The sequence below is a fragment of the Monodon monoceros genome, unplaced genomic scaffold (assembly GCF_005190385.1).
Source record: "Monodon monoceros isolate NGI ecotype Baffin Bay Population unplaced genomic scaffold, NGI_Narwhal_1 Super_Scaffold_20, whole genome shotgun sequence".
In the NCBI taxonomy this organism is placed as follows: domain Eukaryota; kingdom Metazoa; phylum Chordata; class Mammalia; order Artiodactyla; family Monodontidae; genus Monodon; species Monodon monoceros.
In genome coordinates this window covers 84,389,340-84,407,541 of record NW_021703777.1, presented here as the reverse complement: position 1 = coordinate 84,407,541, position 18,202 = coordinate 84,389,340, and the positions used below count along the sequence as shown (strand labels likewise).

The 18,202-nt window shown below is 39.5% G+C and overlaps 1 protein-coding gene across 1 annotated transcript in view; it reads left to right on the top strand.

Moving 5' to 3' along the window:
* The first annotated feature begins 10 nt into the window (after nucleotides 1–10).
* Nucleotides 11–18,202, top strand: part of STIM2 (stromal interaction molecule 2) — a 168,645-nt gene continuing 150,453 nt past the window's right edge. Inside the window, exon 1 of the mRNA XM_029234816.1 lies at nucleotides 11–562. Coding sequence (XP_029090649.1) covers nucleotides 157–562 — 406 coding nt within the window. The 5' untranslated portion in view covers nucleotides 11–156. The remainder of the gene's footprint in view (nucleotides 563–18,202) is intronic.

Genomic DNA, 18,202 nt, shown 5'->3' with positions numbered 1-18,202 from the left:
AGCGGCGGCGGCGGCGGCGCGGACGCTGGGACTGGTGTTTGGAGGCGCCAGAGCAGCGGATCCCAGTCTTGCTGCCGCAGCAGCGCGACTGTCGCGCGCGGCCTGAAGACGACGTACCTTTTTGCTCCTCACCTTTTTTTTAAATAACCGAAACCAATGAACGCAGCCGGGACCCGAGCTCCAGAGGCCGCCGGTGCCGACGGGACCAGGCTGGAGCCCGACAGGAGCTCGCGTCTGAGGCGGCGGGGGCGGCCCGAGGAGTCGCAGGAGGCGGCGGCGCCTCGCGAAGCGGGCGAGTGGCTGGCGGCCGGGGCGCCGCCGCGCTTTTCCCCCGCTCCTCCTCCGCGTCCTCATCCCGCCACGACGCCCGGCCCGGCCTCAGGCTGGCTGCGGCGGCGGCGCTGGGCTGCCCTGCTGGTCCTCGGGCTGCTGGTGGCAGGCGCGGCGGACGGATGCGAGCTGGTGCCCAGGCACCTCCGCGGACGGCGGACGGCGGGCTCTGCCGCGGTGGCCGCCTCTTCTCCCGCCGCGGCGGGGGGCGACAGCCCGGCGCTCATGACAGGTGAGGGCCGGAAGGGCGGCGGGCGGGGCTCGGCCGGGCACTGCGGGACCCCCATCCCTGGGAGGGGCCCGCGCCTCCTGCCCGGCGCCTGCTACTCGACGGCCCTCGTCAGTGTGCGATGCCCAGCCGGGTGCCGAGACGCCAGCGCCCTGGCAGCTGCTTGGGCGCTGCACTCCGGACGCCTTCCCTCTCCCCCCTTGATACCCCGCCCTCGTCAAAGCCTCTCGACGGCAGTCGCTTCCCCGCCCTTAAGTCTGCTCTCCGGTGCTCCACGCTGAGCAATGCGGTGGTTTCTCTTCCGTGCTGCAGAAGAGCCAGCAGGGTCTGCAGGGTACTGGACTGATGTTTTTTTTTTTTTTTGAAGCTGCTAGAAGAAGTCAGCAGCAGCAATGCGGTATTGAGTCCGCCTTTGGTGCTGCTGTTGCAAAGGCAGCTGGCAGCGAGTCTCACAGGTTCAGAGACCCGCTGAGCACAATGTCCCAGGGGAGGCTGCTGGAGACGATTCTTTGAGAGTCATAATACCTAGTGGTATTTAGTGGTTCCTTATTAGTTTGCGGAAACCTCTAAGTCTAATATGGACTTTTTGAGGAGTGGGGAGAAGACCGTTATAAAGGATGGATAGATAGTATTTGCTGGTGGGAGCATCACTGGGTGCAAAGGTGCAGAAAGCTGAGCAGGTTACTAGGAATATACCGAAAATTTACCAAGTGCAGGATATTCGGTGCTCGTATTTGAGCAGCACAGTTCTGATAGACGGCAACAGCACTTTTTAAAAGTATGGGACGTTCTTGAAATTATTGAAAACTGGCGAACATATGTGGTAAGGTGAGGTAGAAAATTGAATACTTTTAAAGCTTTCCATTGTCATGTACTACTGATAGGTTGTGGTTTAAGTAATGATGTAAGGATCTTGAAATGATTTCTTTTGGAAAAGTAGTGGAGTTTAAAGTAAGCTTTTTTTTGTACTTTATTTTTAAAAGTACTTTGTAGATTTTCTGCATAATTGCAAGACTAAAAAGGAAAATAAAGTGGAACAAGATGACCCATCATTAATTTAACCAAAGTGATAGTCCAACAGGCGTTTGAAAGTTACTAACAGCTGCTGTGAGTGGAGCTCAGGAGGTCTATTCTTTAGAGCAAAGCAGCTATTCACTGGGTTCAGTGACAGGATGTTTACTATTCTAGAGAGGAGGGTGTTGGTAAACTTTCCAAGCTCTTTGGAAGTTGTAGTGTATGGAACATAATGATAGGAATATTTAGCTTGCTTTACCGTTTAGTATATTAAGCCCTTTAAGTGGAAATTGAAACATCAGACTTATAGCTGGGTAATTTTGATAAAACGATTACAGAATGATCAGTATTAGGAGTGTAATAGAGTTTGAGTGAGAGATTAGATTGGATAGTTTTATGCTTCAATAGTCTTATAGTGATTATTGGGAAAGTAGCAAGATAAAACTAATGTGAAGGTTTAATGCCTCATGCACGAAGGGAAGCAGAATTACTTGGGTTTCTAGAAGCTATAGGAGTGTGGCTCTTGGTTTCTTGAGCAGAAAAGTTTGGCTAATAAATAATTGGCTAGTGTTTTATCAATATGTAATTGCTAAAAGGGCACATGATTCGGAAAATGTAGTATTAACCACTAACAGTATGTTGTATATCGTGTAGATGAGGTCAAGAAAATTACTTAAGATCGAATTTTATTTTAATAAGCTGTTTATAATCCTTCCTTTTGAAGATTTAAATTCCTCTGAGTTACTTATGGTATTGTGAAAAAGGAAAGGTGATTCTTATTGGATGAAAAGTCTGATATATCACACAAAATTAGTTTGTGCTGTAGTGCTTTAAAATAAGTTTACTAAAATAATATTGACCCTGGAATTTATTTTTAATATTCTTAATATTCTTTCCCTTTGTTAGAATATTGATTTTTTAAAATAAATTTATTTATTTTTATTTTTGGCTGCGTTGGGTCGTCTTTGTGCTCACGGGCCTTTCTCTAGTTGCGGTGAGTTGCGGTGCGCGGGCTTCTCATTGTGGTGGCTTCACTTGTTGTGGAGCATGGGCTCTAGGTGCATGGGCTTCAGTAGTTGTGGCTCGCGGGCTCTAGAGCACAGGCTCAGTAGTTGTGGCGCACGGGCTTAGTTGCTCCGTGGCATGGGGGATCTTCCTGGACCAGGGCTCGAACCCGTGTCCCTTGCATTGGCAGGAGGATTCTTAACCACTGCGCCACCAGGGAAGCCTGAATATTGATTTTTTGAATCATGTAAATCACTTGAAATTTAAGATAATCAAATTACACAGTATACAAATTAAATTGGGTCATTTTAATAAGTTTATGTAAATACAGTCCACAAAGTTAGAGCATACTGAAAATTTCTTTGAATTATATGGTCAGTATGGGGCTCCTTCCTATTCTGATTGTATGAATAGTGCTTTCTTTTGTGGTTTCCATTTGTAAATGTTGTGCTAAACCCAGAACATAATTAATTATTGCTGTTGTACACTTCAGGAAGGAGAACCATAGACTGAACTTAAAAAATACTGTGTTATCATAATCTAGGCAGTGTTAATGGATAGAAATGGAATAGAGAGTTTTAGTAATGAAACTGAGCTTCATGTGAATGTTGAAAATTCTTGTAAGAATTTTGAGAGAATTGCTATCTCTGGCTCTGTATTAAAGATGTCATTTAACTGTGAATTCTTAATAGCTCTGAAAATGACAACCAAAGTCACTTTATCTTCTCTTTTTCTCTTCAGATTAGTATTTTAAATACTTACCTTGAGGAACTTCATAAGAGTTTGCCTCTTACTAATAAAATCTAGAAAACAGTCTTTTCCACTGAAGTTTGCCACTCAAGGGTTTTACTTTAGAGGTTTAGTGTATTTTAAGAATAAATTGCCTTTAAATCATCTACTGCATGCTTAGTTTTGAGCAAGCAGGTGTTCTTTTAAAGAGAGAGACTATGTCACATCAAAATAAACAGGCCCGTTGTCATAAGAATATTGGTTTATATTTCCTTTTCTTTTTTTATATTACCTTTTCAGGATTCAGTGTGTGCAAATGTTTTGATAAGGTGAAACCATTAACTATTTACAGTGCTGTGTAGTAAGGGCTTAAGTTATATATATATGTGTGTGTATATATTGATATATAAAATTTTAATAATTTAATAATAATACATTTATATTTAGGGTTCTTACTTTCAAAGTGATTGAAATTTAAAGCAAGTTAGGGATTGGTGATTGAGTGCTTGTTGATTATAATCTAAAGCAGTGTTTGAATAATTCAAAACATCACTTTTTTTTTTCTTTTTTGCCTAACAGATTCAGAGTCAATGAATTGATCCCAGTAGGCAGTGATTGATCTCATCCAGATATGGTCCCTGAGAAATAGCTTATGAAAGGGCACACATGTATACAATAGACATACACACATACATAACTATATCGTATGTTTATAGAACACAATTATTTATTCTGACAAAATATGTATATTTTGTCATATATGTTATATATATACATATACATGTTGCTTTGAGTAATATTTTGTGAATTTGCACGTGTTAATGTTTTCATTGTGACAATAGTTAAATTCATAGTGTACTTCACATAGTGTTAGAAAATGTTTTTCCTCCTTTTGTGAAGTTACTCTTTTTGAATTTAGCTTAGGATTTCCTGAAGCTGCCTTTTGATGGCTAGGTCTTCTGCTGTATCCTTTTTTTTTCCTTTCCCATAGTTATCATTTACCAGTCCCTTTCATTTTTTAAAAAAAAAAATTTTTTTTTTTTGATGTGGACCATTTTGAAAGTCTTTATTGAATTTGTTACAACATTGCATCTGTTTTTTTTTTTTTTTTTTTTTTTTGCGGTACGCGGGCCTCTCACTGCTGTGGCCTCTACCGCCGCGGAGCACAGGCTCCGGACGCGCAGGCTCAGCGGCCATGGCTCACGGGCCCAGCCGCTCCGCGGCATGTGGGATCCTCCCAGACCGGGGCACGAACCCATGTCCCCTGCATCGGCAGGCGGACTCCCAACCACTGCACCACCAGGGAAGCCCTTGCTTCTGTTTTATGTTTTGGTTTTTTGGCCACGAGGCATGTGGGATTTTAGCTCCCTGACCAGGGATCGAATCTGTACCCCCTGTATTGGAAAGCAAAGTCTTAACCACTGGACCGACTGGGAAGTCCCATACCAGCCCCCTTTTTTTTTTTTACTAGTCTTTGGTCATTGCTCTAGGTCGTTTTTTTCTTTTTCCTGTTGCTGACTACAGAATTAAAGAACATACTCGTATCCCTTTTGATCTAGTCTATTCTGACCATTTAAGAATTGGTAGTAATCTTATTGGTCTGGAAACATTGCATCCCTTGGTACTCTTTTTGAGAATGCTATGGCAGAACTGAGTGGTCTCTGTTGGGAATCCCCTGACACAGGAAAAACTCAGAGGGCCAGCTGGAAAAGTGGGTTCAGGATTTAGTTTAATTTTAACAATAGGATCCACACAGGAATTCTTTAATTTGCTAAAGGCTTGCTTTGTGATTGGATACATGCTAATGTTTTTAGATTAATTTAGACTTTTGAGTAACTGTATCAAGTATTTTGGATATTGCCCTACTCATTGATAATAATGCAGTGTGGAACATTTTCGGAATGATGCATGGAGATCTATATTTGTGTATAGGGTAGCTAAAGTTTGAACTCATTAAGCTAATGTTAAAATTAACACCTAATAATATGATTAGCAAGCCATTTTTGATATTTACCAGAATTTGGACCTTACCTTATTAAGACCTACCTAGGAGATTACTTCTGAATTGATCAGATTTCATCAACCAAGCAATTATTAAGCATATGCCTATGCCTAATACCATGTAGTACGAATGGGAAAAAATACAAAAGAGACTAAGACATGGGTCTGCCTATTGGGAATAATAGGTATATTTATTAAACTATTACTGGCAGTCAGTATTGTGCTAAGTGCCTTATATACATCACTGTTTTTGATTGTGAGATTAATTCTGTTAGATAGTTGCTTTTTTCATGTAAGAGATGAGGAAACTGATTCAGGATGCTCTTAAGTAACTTGTCCAAGGTTACATTTAGTAAGTAGCAGAGTCAGATGTTGACCTGTGTTTCTCTGATTCCAAAGCTTTGATTCTTAGCTGGTATGTTGTATGCTTCCTTATACACACAGCTAGACATAGTAATGAGATAGACTGTGATTAACAATAACAGACCTAAAAATGTTGGAGAAAGAAAGGCTACTAGAGACTATTACTTGGAGGAGGGTTGGTTTTGAGCTGGACCTTGATGTATAGATAGGGCTTGTTGTGGAGATGAGTGAAAAGGCTTTCAAGGAGGAAGCGTATGCAAGAATAAGGAATAAGTTAATAGTTTTCTTTAGAGTTAAGCATAGGTTGTATGTAGAGTGGCAGAAATGCAAGGAGAAAGGTTTGGCCAAATTATCAAGAGCTTTAATATTCCTTTGTTTATTCCCTGTGTATCAAAATGTCAGCACATCTAAAACTGGGGTACTCAGCCATGTGCTGGGGAGTATGGAAAGCCACAGGAAAGTTGTGATACATTTTCTTGGCATATTCATTTTACTAGATTATTTTGAAAGCAAACATTAAATATTTAATAGATAGTAATTTAAAACATTTAACAATACTAAACATGCACAAGTTATGGAAAATGTAACTTTACTTTAAATTTTAAGGCCAAATGAAAGGCTTAAAAAGGTATTTTGACCTTTCAGAATGTTTTTTTCATGAACTTAGAGTTCTAAATCTATTATCCTGTCAGGGGTTGAGAAGCCCTGTGGTTTTTAAACATGGGAGTGACATGACCTCAGTGTTTGAAAAGCTAAGTCTAGGTGGATGGAAGTGAGGAGATAAGAGAGATAAATAAAGAGGCCAATTAGTAAGCTATATAGAAGTGGAGGTCTTGAAAGTTTAAAAGATACAGTGGCTATGAAAATGTTTAGAGGAAATTTTATAAAATTTCCTTTATGGTTAGATTAGAAAGGAATCTATTTATATAAAGTCTAAGAAATAGAAATTGCCTTTAAACCTTTAAACTCCTAGAGTTTGTAAAATGACTTAAATTGGTACAAGTCCTTGAAAATAGGCAAGAAGGAACACTTTGTTGTAGAGCGTCTTTCTTTCAAATGTGCCTATTTAATTAAAAAATTACTATGTTTTTATATGATTGGACTTATGTGATGATTTACAAACCGTTATATGAAACTTTTTAGTATTCCATATTTAAAAATGCATGTTTATTCCTTAACAAAGGATAACTGTTTCCAGATTGAACTAACATTACAATGCGTCAGGGTTGAACTCCCCCCCAGCTGCCATTTGAATAAGTGTCTCAGAGTACTGATATATTATTTGTTTCAAAATTAACTTTTGAATTTCATTGTGTGAATTTCACACTTGATCTGTAGATGATTTCAAATGCCAAATCTAAATGATTTGTTCCTTTCCTTATCCTTCTAGATCTTTATATTACTAGGTATTAGATATTCAATCCATCTTGACACTTTCTAATCCTACCTTCAGTAATGATTCTCCTTGACTGGTTTCATTGTTGCAGATTTGAGGTTGGTTCTCCCGTAAGCCTGTGTCCTCAGTCTGTGTTCCTCTAGTCTACCTGAACATTTCCTCCTCAGAGAACTTCATTACTAGGAAAGTTCTAAATTGGGGGTGGGGAACCCCAAGCCAATGATTGATTTGACTTTTGGCTTTATTTCATTTGGCCCTTGAGGTGATACTGCACAACCATCATGGCTGCAGTCCTGAGAGTAGTTTCCTTTCTGTTAGGCTTTATCAGCCATCTCGTCTAAAGTGAAACAACTTTAGGATTAAGGCTAAGATTAGTTTTAGAATGTTTAATAGTGACTTTTCAGTGTTTTCTTAAGATAGTGGTAACCGCCCCCCACCCCCCACCCCAGGACCAGGAAACCAAATTATGACAAACACAGTTTACTTGGACTAGTTCATTTTAGAACTCAAGTGCCTGTATCTGTCCCAGTGTTCTTGCAAATGAATTTATCTTTTTGTGTGCCTGCATCTTGGCATCTGTAACTTACTCTTTTTCCTCTAGTCATTTTCACTTTCTCTACCTCTCTCTTTGATTTTCCTAAACTTGACATTATATGGAACTGAAAATGTCAAAGAAGATTTTACTGAATTAAGTAAAAACTGGATTTTAAATTTTGAAAATATTTGAAGTGAGTATCTTATTTAGGTAATTAAAAAATAGTAAGAAACTTCATCACAAACCCCCAGAGTAATGAAAGTGATTCGTAATTGTTTCTTAAGTGAGTCTCAATAAGTGAAAAAGGTTTTAAAATCCTTACTTGAAATTTTTTCCTGCTATTCAGCACAGTGTATGGGTCCATGTTATTGCACTCATGTTTTCTTTGCACTATTGTTTTTCTTTCCTTTAAAAAATATGTGATGTGGAGTAATAGATAATCTTAGTTCCCCTTCTTCTTTACTCCTAGTCTCCAGCAATAAATCTTTTAATTTTTCCATTAATGATAAGTATGTAATTTTTCCTCTTTTCCTGCTCTGTCATCTTCATCTGTTCTTTCTACTTTGTCACAAACATTCAGACTGTGTTAATCCTTGATATTTCTTTCTTCTGTATTGCTGTGTACCAAATTAAAAAAAAAGCTTCTCCAGATCTTTGTCCAGCTGTGGTACAGGTATCCTTTGCTGTTTCTTGAATTTGCTTTTTTAAATATACCTTGCAGTGTGCATCCAGTATTTGGTTCTAGGTCGGTCGAAATGGATCCTAAAAAACCCAGAGGCTAAAAGTGAGAAAGTCAGACTTCAGTGAATGTGTGTGTACGCATATAGTTTTGAACATTTTTTAGTGACTGTTTTGTGTCAGAATGATGCAAAGAACTGGGAATATAAAAATTGAACATTTTTACTGTTGCAAGAACAATATAAACTTGAAAATTGCTATAGAGTGGATTATATAATTTTAAAAATATAAATATCATTTAAAAAAATTGAGGTATAGATGATATACAATATTATATATGTTTCAGGTGTACAGCAGTGATTCACAATTTTCAAAGGTCATACTCCATTTATAGTTATTATAAAATAGTGGCTGTATTCCCTGTGTATCCTTGTAGCTTATTTTATACATAATAGTTTGTACCTCTTAATTCCCCACCCCTATCTTGCCCCTTCCCCGTTCCGTCTCCCCACTGGTAACCACTAGTGCTATATATCTGTGAGTCTTTCTTGTTTTGTTATATTCACTAATTTTGTTTTTTATAATTCCACATATAAGTGATATCATACAGTATTTGTCTTTCTCTGACTTATCTCACTTAGCATAATACCCTCCAAGTTCATTCATGTTGTTACAAATGGGAAAATTTCATTCTTTTTTTATGGCTGAGTGGTATTCCATTGTGTGTGTGTTTGTGTGTGTGTATGTGTACACACGCATACATACACACCACATCTTCTTTATCCATTCATCTGTTGATGGACACTTAGATTCCTTCCATATCTTGGCAATTGTAAATAATGCTGCTGTGAACATTGGGGCGCATGTACCTTTTCAAACTAGTGTTCTTTTTTTTGGATATATACCCAGGAGTGGAATTTCTGGGTCATACGGTAGTTCTGTTTTTAGTTTTTTGAGAAATCTCCATACTGTTGTCCACAGTGGCTGCATCAGTTTGCATTCCGACCAACAGTGTGCGAGTGTTCCCTTTTCTCTATGTCCTCACCAACATTTGTTATTTGTGTTCTTTTTGATGATAGCCATTCTTTTTTTTATTACATCTTTATTGGAGTATAATTGCTTTACAATGGTGTGTTAGTTTCTGCATTATAACACAGTGAATCAGTTATACATATACATATGTTCCCATATCTCTTCCCTCTTGCGTCTCCCTCCCTCCCACCCTCCCTATCCCACCCCTCTAGGTGTTCACAAAGCACCGAGCTGATCTCCCTGTGCTATGCGGCTGCTTCCCACTAGCTATCTATTTTACGTTTGGTAGTGTATATATGTTCATGCCACTCTCTCACTTTGTCCCACCTTACCTTTCTCCCTCCCCATATCCTCAAGTCCATTCTCTAGTAGGTCTGTGTCTTTATTCCTGTCTTACCCCTAGGTTCGTCATGACATTTTTTTTTCTTAGATTCCAGATATATGTGTTAGCATACGATATTTGTTTTTCTCTTTCTGACTTACTTCACTCTATATGACAGACTCTAGGTCCATCCACCTCACTACAAATAACTCAATTTCGTTTCTTTTTATGGCTGAGTAATATTCCATTGCATATATGTGCCACATCTTCTTTATCCATTCATCCGATGATGGACACTTAGGTTGTCCCCATCTCCTGCTATTGTAAATAGAGCTGCAATGAACATTTTGGTACATGACTCTTTTTGAATTATGGTTTTCTCAGGGTATATGCCCAGTAGTGGGATTGCTGGTTCATATGGTAGTTCTATTTGTAGTTTTATAAGGAACCTCCATACTGTTCTCCATAGTGGCTGTACCAATTCACATTCCCACCAGCAGTGCAAGAGTGTTCCCTTTGTTCCACACCCTCTCCAGCATTTATTTTTTCTAGATTTTTTTTTTTTTTTTTTTTTTTGCAGTACGCGGGCTTCTCACTGTTGCCGCCTCTCCCGTTGTGGAGCACAGCCTCCGAACGTGCAGGCTCAGCGGCCATGGCTCACGGGCCTAGCCGCTCCGTGGCATGTGGGATCTTCCCAGACTGGGGCACGAACCCGTGTCCCCTGCATCGGCAGGCGGACTGTCAACCACTGCGCCACCAGGGAAGCCCCATGTTTCTAGATTTTTTAATGATGGCCATGCTGACTGGTGTGAGATGATATCTCATTGTAGTTTTGATTTGCATTTCTCTAATGATTAATGATGTTGAGCATTCTTTCATGTGTTTGTTGGCACTCTGTATATCTTCTTTGGAGAAATGTCTATTTAGGTCTTCTGCCCATTTTTGGATTGGTTTGTTTGTTTTTTTTGTTATTGAGCTGCATGAGCTGCTTGTAAATTTTGGAGATTAATCCTTTGTCAGTTGCATCATTTGCAAATATTTTCTCCCATTCTGAGGGTTGTCTTTTGGTCTTCTTTATGGTTTCCTTTGCTGTGCCAAAGCTTTGAAGTTTCATTAGGTCCCATTTGTTTATTTTTGTTTTTATTTCCATTTCTGTAGGACATGGGTCAAAAAGGATCTTGCTGTGATTTATGTCATAGAGTGTTCTTGCCTATGTTTTCCTCTAAGAGTTTGATAGTTTCTGGCCTTACATTTAGGTCTTTAATCCATTTTGAGCTTATTTTTGTGTATGGTGTTAGGGAGTGTTCTAATTTCATACTTTTACATGTACCTGTCCAGTTTTCCCAGCACCACTTATTGAAGAGGCTGTCCTTTCTCCACTGTACATTCCTGCCTCCTTTATCAAACATAAGGTGACCATATGTATGTGGGTTTATCTCTGGGCTTTCTATCCTGTTCCATTGATTTATATTTCTGTTTTTGTGCCAGTACCATACTGTCTTGCTTACTGTAGCTTTGTAGTATAGTCTGAAGTCCGGGAGCCTGATTCCCCCAGCTCCGTTTTTCGTTCTCAAGATTGCTTTGGCTATTCGGGGTCTTTTGTGTTTCCATACAAATTGTGAAATTTTTTGTTCTAGTTCTGTGAAAAATGCCAGTGGTAGTTTGATAGGGATTGCATTGAGTCTGTAGATTGCTTTGGTTAATAGAGTCATTTTCACAATGTTGATTCTTCCAGTCCAAGAACATGGTATATCTCTCCATCTATTTGTATCAACTTTTTTTTTTTTGCAGTACGTGCGTCTCTCACTGTTGTGGCCTCTCCCGTTGCGGAGCACAGGCTCCGGACGCACAGGCCGAGCGGCCATGGCTCACTGGCCCAGCTGCTCCGCGGCATGTGGGATATTCCCGGACCGGGGCACGAACCTGTGTCCCCTGCATCGGCAGGTGGACTCTTAACCACTGCGCCACCAGGGAAGCCCTATTTGTATCATCTCTAATTTCTTTCTTCGGTGTCTTATAAAATTCTGCATACAGGTCTTTTGTCTCCTTAGGTAGGTTTATTCCTAGATATTTTATTCTTTTTGTTGCAATGGTAAATGGAATGTTTTCTTGATTTCACTTTCAGATTTTTCATTATTAGTGTATAGGAATGCTAGAGATTTCTGTGCATTAATTTTGTATCCTGCTACTTTACCAAATTCATTGATTAGCTCTAGTAGTTTTCTGGTAGCATCTTTAGGATTCTCTGTGTATAGTATCATGTCATCTGGAAACAGTGACAGCTTTACTTCTTCTTTTCCGATTTAGATTCCTTTTATTTCCTTTTCTTCTCTGATTGCTGTGGCTAAAACTTCCAAAACTATGTTGAATAAGAGTGGTGAGAGTGGGCAACCTCGTCTTGTTCCTGATCTTAGTGGAAATGCTTTCAGTTTTTCACCACTGAGGACGATGTTGGCTGTGGGTTTGTCGTATATGGCCGTTATTATGTTGAGGAAAGTTCCCTCTCTGCCTACTTTCTGGAGGGTTTTTATCATAAATGGGTGCTGAGTTTTGTCGAAAGCTTTCTCTGAATCTATTGAGATGACCATATGGTTTTTCTCCTTCAATTGGTTAATATGGTTTATCACATTGATTGATTTGCGTATATTGAAGAATCCTTGCAGTCCTGGAATAAACCCCACTTGATCATGGTTTATGATCCTTTTAATGTGCTGTTGGATTCTGCTTGCTAGTATTTTGTTGAGGATTTTTGCATCTATGTTTATCAGTGATATTGGCCTGTAGTTTTCTTTCTTTATGACATCCTTGTCTGGTTTTGGTGTCAGGGTGATGGTGGCCTCGTAGAATTAGTTTGGGAGTGTTCCTCCCTCTGCTATATTTTGGAAGAGTTTGAGAAGGATAGGTGTTAGCTCTTCTCTAAATGTTTGCCTGTGAATTCGCCTGTGAAGCCATCTGGTCCTGGGCTTTTGTTGGTTGGAAGATTTTTAATCACAGTTTCAATTTCAGTGCTTGTGATTGGTCTCTTCATATTTTCTGTTTCTTCCTGATTCAGTCTTGGCAGGTGGTGCATTTCTAAGGATTTGTCCATTTCTTCCAGGTTGTCCATTTTATTGGCATAGAGTTGCTTGTAGTATCTCTCATGATCTTTTGTATTTCTGCAGTGTCAGTTGTTACTTCTCCTTTTTCATTTCTAATTCTGTTGATTTGAGTCTTCTCCCTTTTTTTCTTGATGAGTCTGGCTAATGGTTTATCAATTTTGTTCTCAAAGAACCAGCTTTTAGTTTTATTGATCTTTGTTATCCTTTTCTTCATTTCTTATTCATTTATTTCTGATCTGATCTTTATGATTTCTTTCCTTCTGCTAACTTTGGGTTTTTTTGGTTCTTCTTTCTCTAATTGGTTTAGGTGCAAGTTAGGTTGTTTATTCGAGATGTTTCCTGTTTCTTAAGGTAGGATTGTATTGCTATAAAATTCCCTCTTGGAACTGCTTTTGCTGCATCCCATAGGTTTTGGGTCGTCGTGTCTCCATTGTCATTTTTTTCTAGGTATGTTTTGATTTCCTCTTTGATTTCTTCAGTGATTACTTCGTTATTAAGTAGTGTATTGTTTAGCCTCCATGTGTTTGTATTTTTTACAGATCTTTTCCTGTAATTGATATCTAATCTCATAGCGTTGTGGTTGGAAAAGATACTTGATACAATTTCAATTTTCTTAAATTTACCAGGGCTTGATTTGTGACCCAAGATATGATCTATCCCGGAGAATGTTCCATGAGCACTTGAGAAAAATGTGTATTCTATTGTTTTTGGATGGAATGTCCTGTAAATATCAATTAAGTCCATCTTGTTTAATGTATCATTTAAAGCTTGTGTTTCCTTATTTATTTTCATTTTGGATGATCTGTCCATTGGTGAAAGTGGGGTGTTAAAGTCCCCTACTATGAATTTGTTACTGTCGATTTCCCTTTTATGACTGTTAGTATTTGCCTTATGTATTGAGGTGCTCCTATGTTGGGTGCATAAATATTTACAATTGTTATATCTTCTTCGTGGATGGATCCCTTGATCATCATGTAGTGTCCTCCTTTGTCTCTTCTAATAGTCTTTAGTTTAAAGTCTATTTTGTCTGATATGAGAATTGCTACTCCAGCTTTCTTTTGGTTTCCATTTGCATGGAATATCTTTTTCCATCCCCTTACTTTCAGTCTGTATGTGTCTCTAGGTCTGATGTAGGTCTCTTGTAGACAGCATATATATGGGTCTTGTTTTTGTATCCGTTCAGCCAATCTGTGTCTTTTGGTGGGAGCATTTAGTCCATTTACATTTAAGGTAATTATCGATATGTATGTTCCTATTCCCATTTTCTTAATTGTTTTGTGTTCATTATTGTTGGTCTTTTCCTTCTCTTGTGTTTCTTTCCTAGAGAAGTTCCTTTAGCATTTGTTGTAAAGCTGTTTTGGTGGTGCTGAACTCTCAGCTTTTGCTTGTCTGTAAAGGTTTTAATGTCTCCATCAAATCTGAATGAGACCTTTGCTGGGTACAGTAATCTTGGTTGTAGGTTTCTCTCCTTCATCACTTTAAATATGTCCTGCCAGTCCCTTCTGGCTTGCAGAGTTTCTGCTGAAAGATAAGCTGTTAACCTTATGGGTATTCCTTGTATGTTATTTGGTGTTTTTCCCTTGCTGCTTTTAATATGTTTTCTTTGTATTTAATTTTTGACAGTTTGATTAATATGTGTCTTGATGTGTTTCTCCTTGGATTTATCCTGTATGGGACTCTCTGTGCTTCCTGGATTTGATGAACTATTTCCTTTCCCATATTAGGGAAGTTTTCAACTATAATCTCTTCAAATATTTTCTCAGTCCCTTTCTTTTTCTGTTCTTCTTCTGGAACCCCTATAATTCAAATGTTGGTGCATTTAATATTGTCCCACGGGTCTCTGAGACTGTCCTCAGTTCTTTTCATTCTTTTTTCTTTATTCTGCTCTGGAGTACTTACTTCCACTATTTTATCTTCCAGGTCACTTATCTGTTCTTCTGCATCAGTTATTCTGCTGCTGATCCCTTCTAGAGTTTTTTAAATTAAATTTATTGTGTTGTTCATCGTTGCTTGTTTCATCTTTAGTTCTTCTAGGTCCTTGTTAAATGTTTCTCGCATTTTGTCTATTCTATTTCCAAGATTTTGGATCATCTTTACTATCATTATTCTGAATTCTTTTTCAGGTAGATTGCCTATTTCCTCTTCATTTGTTAGGTCTGGTGGGTTTTTATCTTGCTCCTTCATCTGCTATGTGTTTTTCTGTCTTCTCATTTTACTTATCTTACTGTGCTTGGGGTCTCCTTTTTGCAGGCTGTAGGTTTGTAGTTCCTGTTGTTTTTGGTGTCTGTCCCCAGTGGCTAAAGTTGGTTCAGTGGGTTGTGTAGGCTTCCTGGTGGAGGGGACTAGTGCCTGTGTTCTGGTGGATGAGGCTGGATCTTTCTGGTAGGCAGGTCCACGTCTGGTGGTGTGTTTTGGGGTGTCTGTGGACTTATTATGATTTTGGGCAGCCTCTCTGCTAATGGGTGGGGTTGTGTTCCTGTCTTGCTAGTTGTTTGGCATAGGGTGTCCAGCACTGTAGCTTGTTGGTCGTTGAGTGAAGCTGGGTGTTGGTGTTGAGATGGAGATCTCTGAGAGATTTTCGCCATTTGGTATTACGTGGAGCTGGGAGGTGTCTTGTGGACCAGTGTCCTGAAGTTTTCTCTCCCACCTCAGAGGCATAGCACTGACTCCTGGCTGCAGCACCAAGAGCCTTTCATCCACATGACTCAGAATAAAAGGGAGAAAAAGTAGAAAGAGGATAAAAGGAAAGAAAATAAAGTAAGATAAAATGAAATAAAGTTATTAAAATAAAAAATAATTATTAAGAAAAAAATTTTTTTAAAAAGTGAAACAAAAACAAAAGCAAAAACGGACGGATAGAACCCTAGGACAGATGGTGAAAGCAAAGCTATACAGACAAAATCTCACACAGAAGCATACACATACACACTCACAAAAAGAGGAAAAAGGGAAAAAATAATAAATCTTGCTCTCTAAGTCCACCTCCTCAATTTGGGATGATTCGTTCTCTATTTAGGTAATTCCACAGAGGCAGGTACATCAAGTTGATTGTGGAGATTTAATCAGATGCTCCTGAGGCTTCTGGGACAGATTTCCCTTTCTCTTCTTTGTTCACACAGCTCCCGGGGCTCAGCTTTGGATTTGGCCCTGCCTCTGCGTGTAGGTTGCCGGAGGGCATCTGTTCTTCGCTCAGACAGGACGGACTTAAAGGAGCCGCTGATTCGGGGGCTCTGGCTCACTCAGGCCGGTGGGAGGGAGGGGTACGGAGTGCGGGGTGAGCCTGCAGCGGCAGAGGCCGGCGTGGCGTTGCTCCAGCCTGAGGCGTGCCCTGCGTTCTTCCCGGGGAAGTTGTCCCTGGATCCCAGGACCTTGGCAGTGGCAGGCTGCACAGGCTCCCGGGAGGGGTGGTGTAGATAGTGACCTGTGCTCGCACAGGGTTCTTGGTGGTGGCAGCAGCAGCCTTAGCGTCTCATGCTCGTCTCTGTAGTCTGCTCTGTTAGCTGCGGATGATAGCCATTCTTAATAGATACTCATTTATAATGAGGTGATATCTCATTATAGTTTTTTTTTTCTGTCCTTAGTCTTATATCTCTCTAAGTATAATAGGTATGAACAGTTCATAAATTGAAGAATTTTTTAAATTCCCTTTCACAATATCATAAGATGTAGAAAATACCTGGAGATGTTTAAGTTACCTGGAGATGTTTAAGACCTACAAACAGAAAACTAAAGAAGACTGCTAACAAAAATTAAGCAAGATCTAAATAAAAGGAGATCTATCGAGTTTATCGATTGGGACACTCAGTATTTCTTTCTAAATTGAAGATTAAATGCAATCCCAGTAAGAATTCTAGTAGGATGTTTTTGTGATGCACAAATTGAAAAGTGGATTCTCAGCTTCATATTGAGGAATTCCCTGGAGATCCAGTGGTTAGGACTGTGTGCTTCCACTGCAGGGGCCACGGGTTCAATCCCTGGTCAGGGAAGTAAGATCCTGCATGCCACAGCATGGCCAAAAAAACCCACCACAAAAAAATAAATAAATAAAGTCTTTCTCTGGAAAAGCGACTAAAATGAGCAGAACAAGTCTGGAAGAATATTGGTAAATATTTCCATTAGAGGACCTTAATCAGTAATCCATGAAGAAACATCAAAACTCAGTAATTAAGATGACAAAATTATATGAACAGAAATTTCAAAAAAGAAATATGGCTGTCTGATTCACTTTGCTGTACACCTGAAACACAACATTGTAAATTGACTATACTCCAATAACAATTAAAAAAAAAAGAAATATGGTTGGAAATTAACACATGGAAAACCACTCACATTGTGTCAACAGGGAAATGTTAGTTAAAATCACTAGATACACCTATGACATCACAAATTAGAAAGGCTGAACATACCAAGTGTTGGCAAAAATGTAAAAAACAGGAACTCATGTTCTGCTGCTTCTCGTGAGACTATAAAAAGATACTACCATTTTAGAAAAGTTTGACTGGCCACATATAAGGTATACATTCACCTACTCTACTACATAGGAATTGTGCTGCTAGATATTAAGTGAAGGAAAGCGGAAGGCATTGCCCCAGTGTGAACTTTGTTTTTTATGAGCTTGGAGCTGCCTACAAAGAACTACATTCTTAAGGCTTTTCTCTAGTGTGGATTCTCTGATGGACAACAAGACGACTTCTGTAGACAAAGACTTCCCCACATTCACTGCACATATAAGGCCTTTCTCCAGTGTGGATTCTCTGGTGGACAGCAAGACTTGTTTTGTAAGTGAAGGGCTTCCCACATTTGCTGCATTTAAAAGGCTTTACTCCAGTGTGGACTTTTTGGTGCTGAACAAGTGTATACTTGCGCATGAAGGCTTTCTCACATTCATTACACTTATAGGGTCTTTCTCCAGTATGGATTCTCTGGTGCTTAGCAAGTTTAACTTTGCCGTTGAGAGCTTCCCCACATTCGCTGCACTCATAACACCTTCGTGCAGTGTGAACATTCTCATGTCTATTGAGGGCAAAACTGCTTGTAAAGAATTTCCCACATTTGTTACACCCATAAGCCTTTTCTAAAGTGTGAATTCTCTTATGCACAATAAGACTTCCTTTGTAGACATGGGCTTTCCCACATTCACTGCACATGTAAGGCCTTTCTCCAGTGTGGATTTGCTGGTGATAAAGAAGCCTTTTTTTGAAGACAAAGAACTTTCCACATTTGCTACACCCATAAGGACTTTCTCCACTGTGGATCCTCTGGTGTACAAGAAGGTTATTTTTGTACAGGAAGCACTCTACATTCACCGCACTTATGAGGATTTTCTCCAGTGTGGAGTTTTTGGTGCTGAACAAGTGAATCCTTGGGAAGGAAGGCCTTCCCACATTCATTACACTCATATGGTCTTTTTCCAGTGTGGATTCTCTGGTGCTCCAAAAGTTTATATTTGTGGGCAAAGACTTTCCCACAG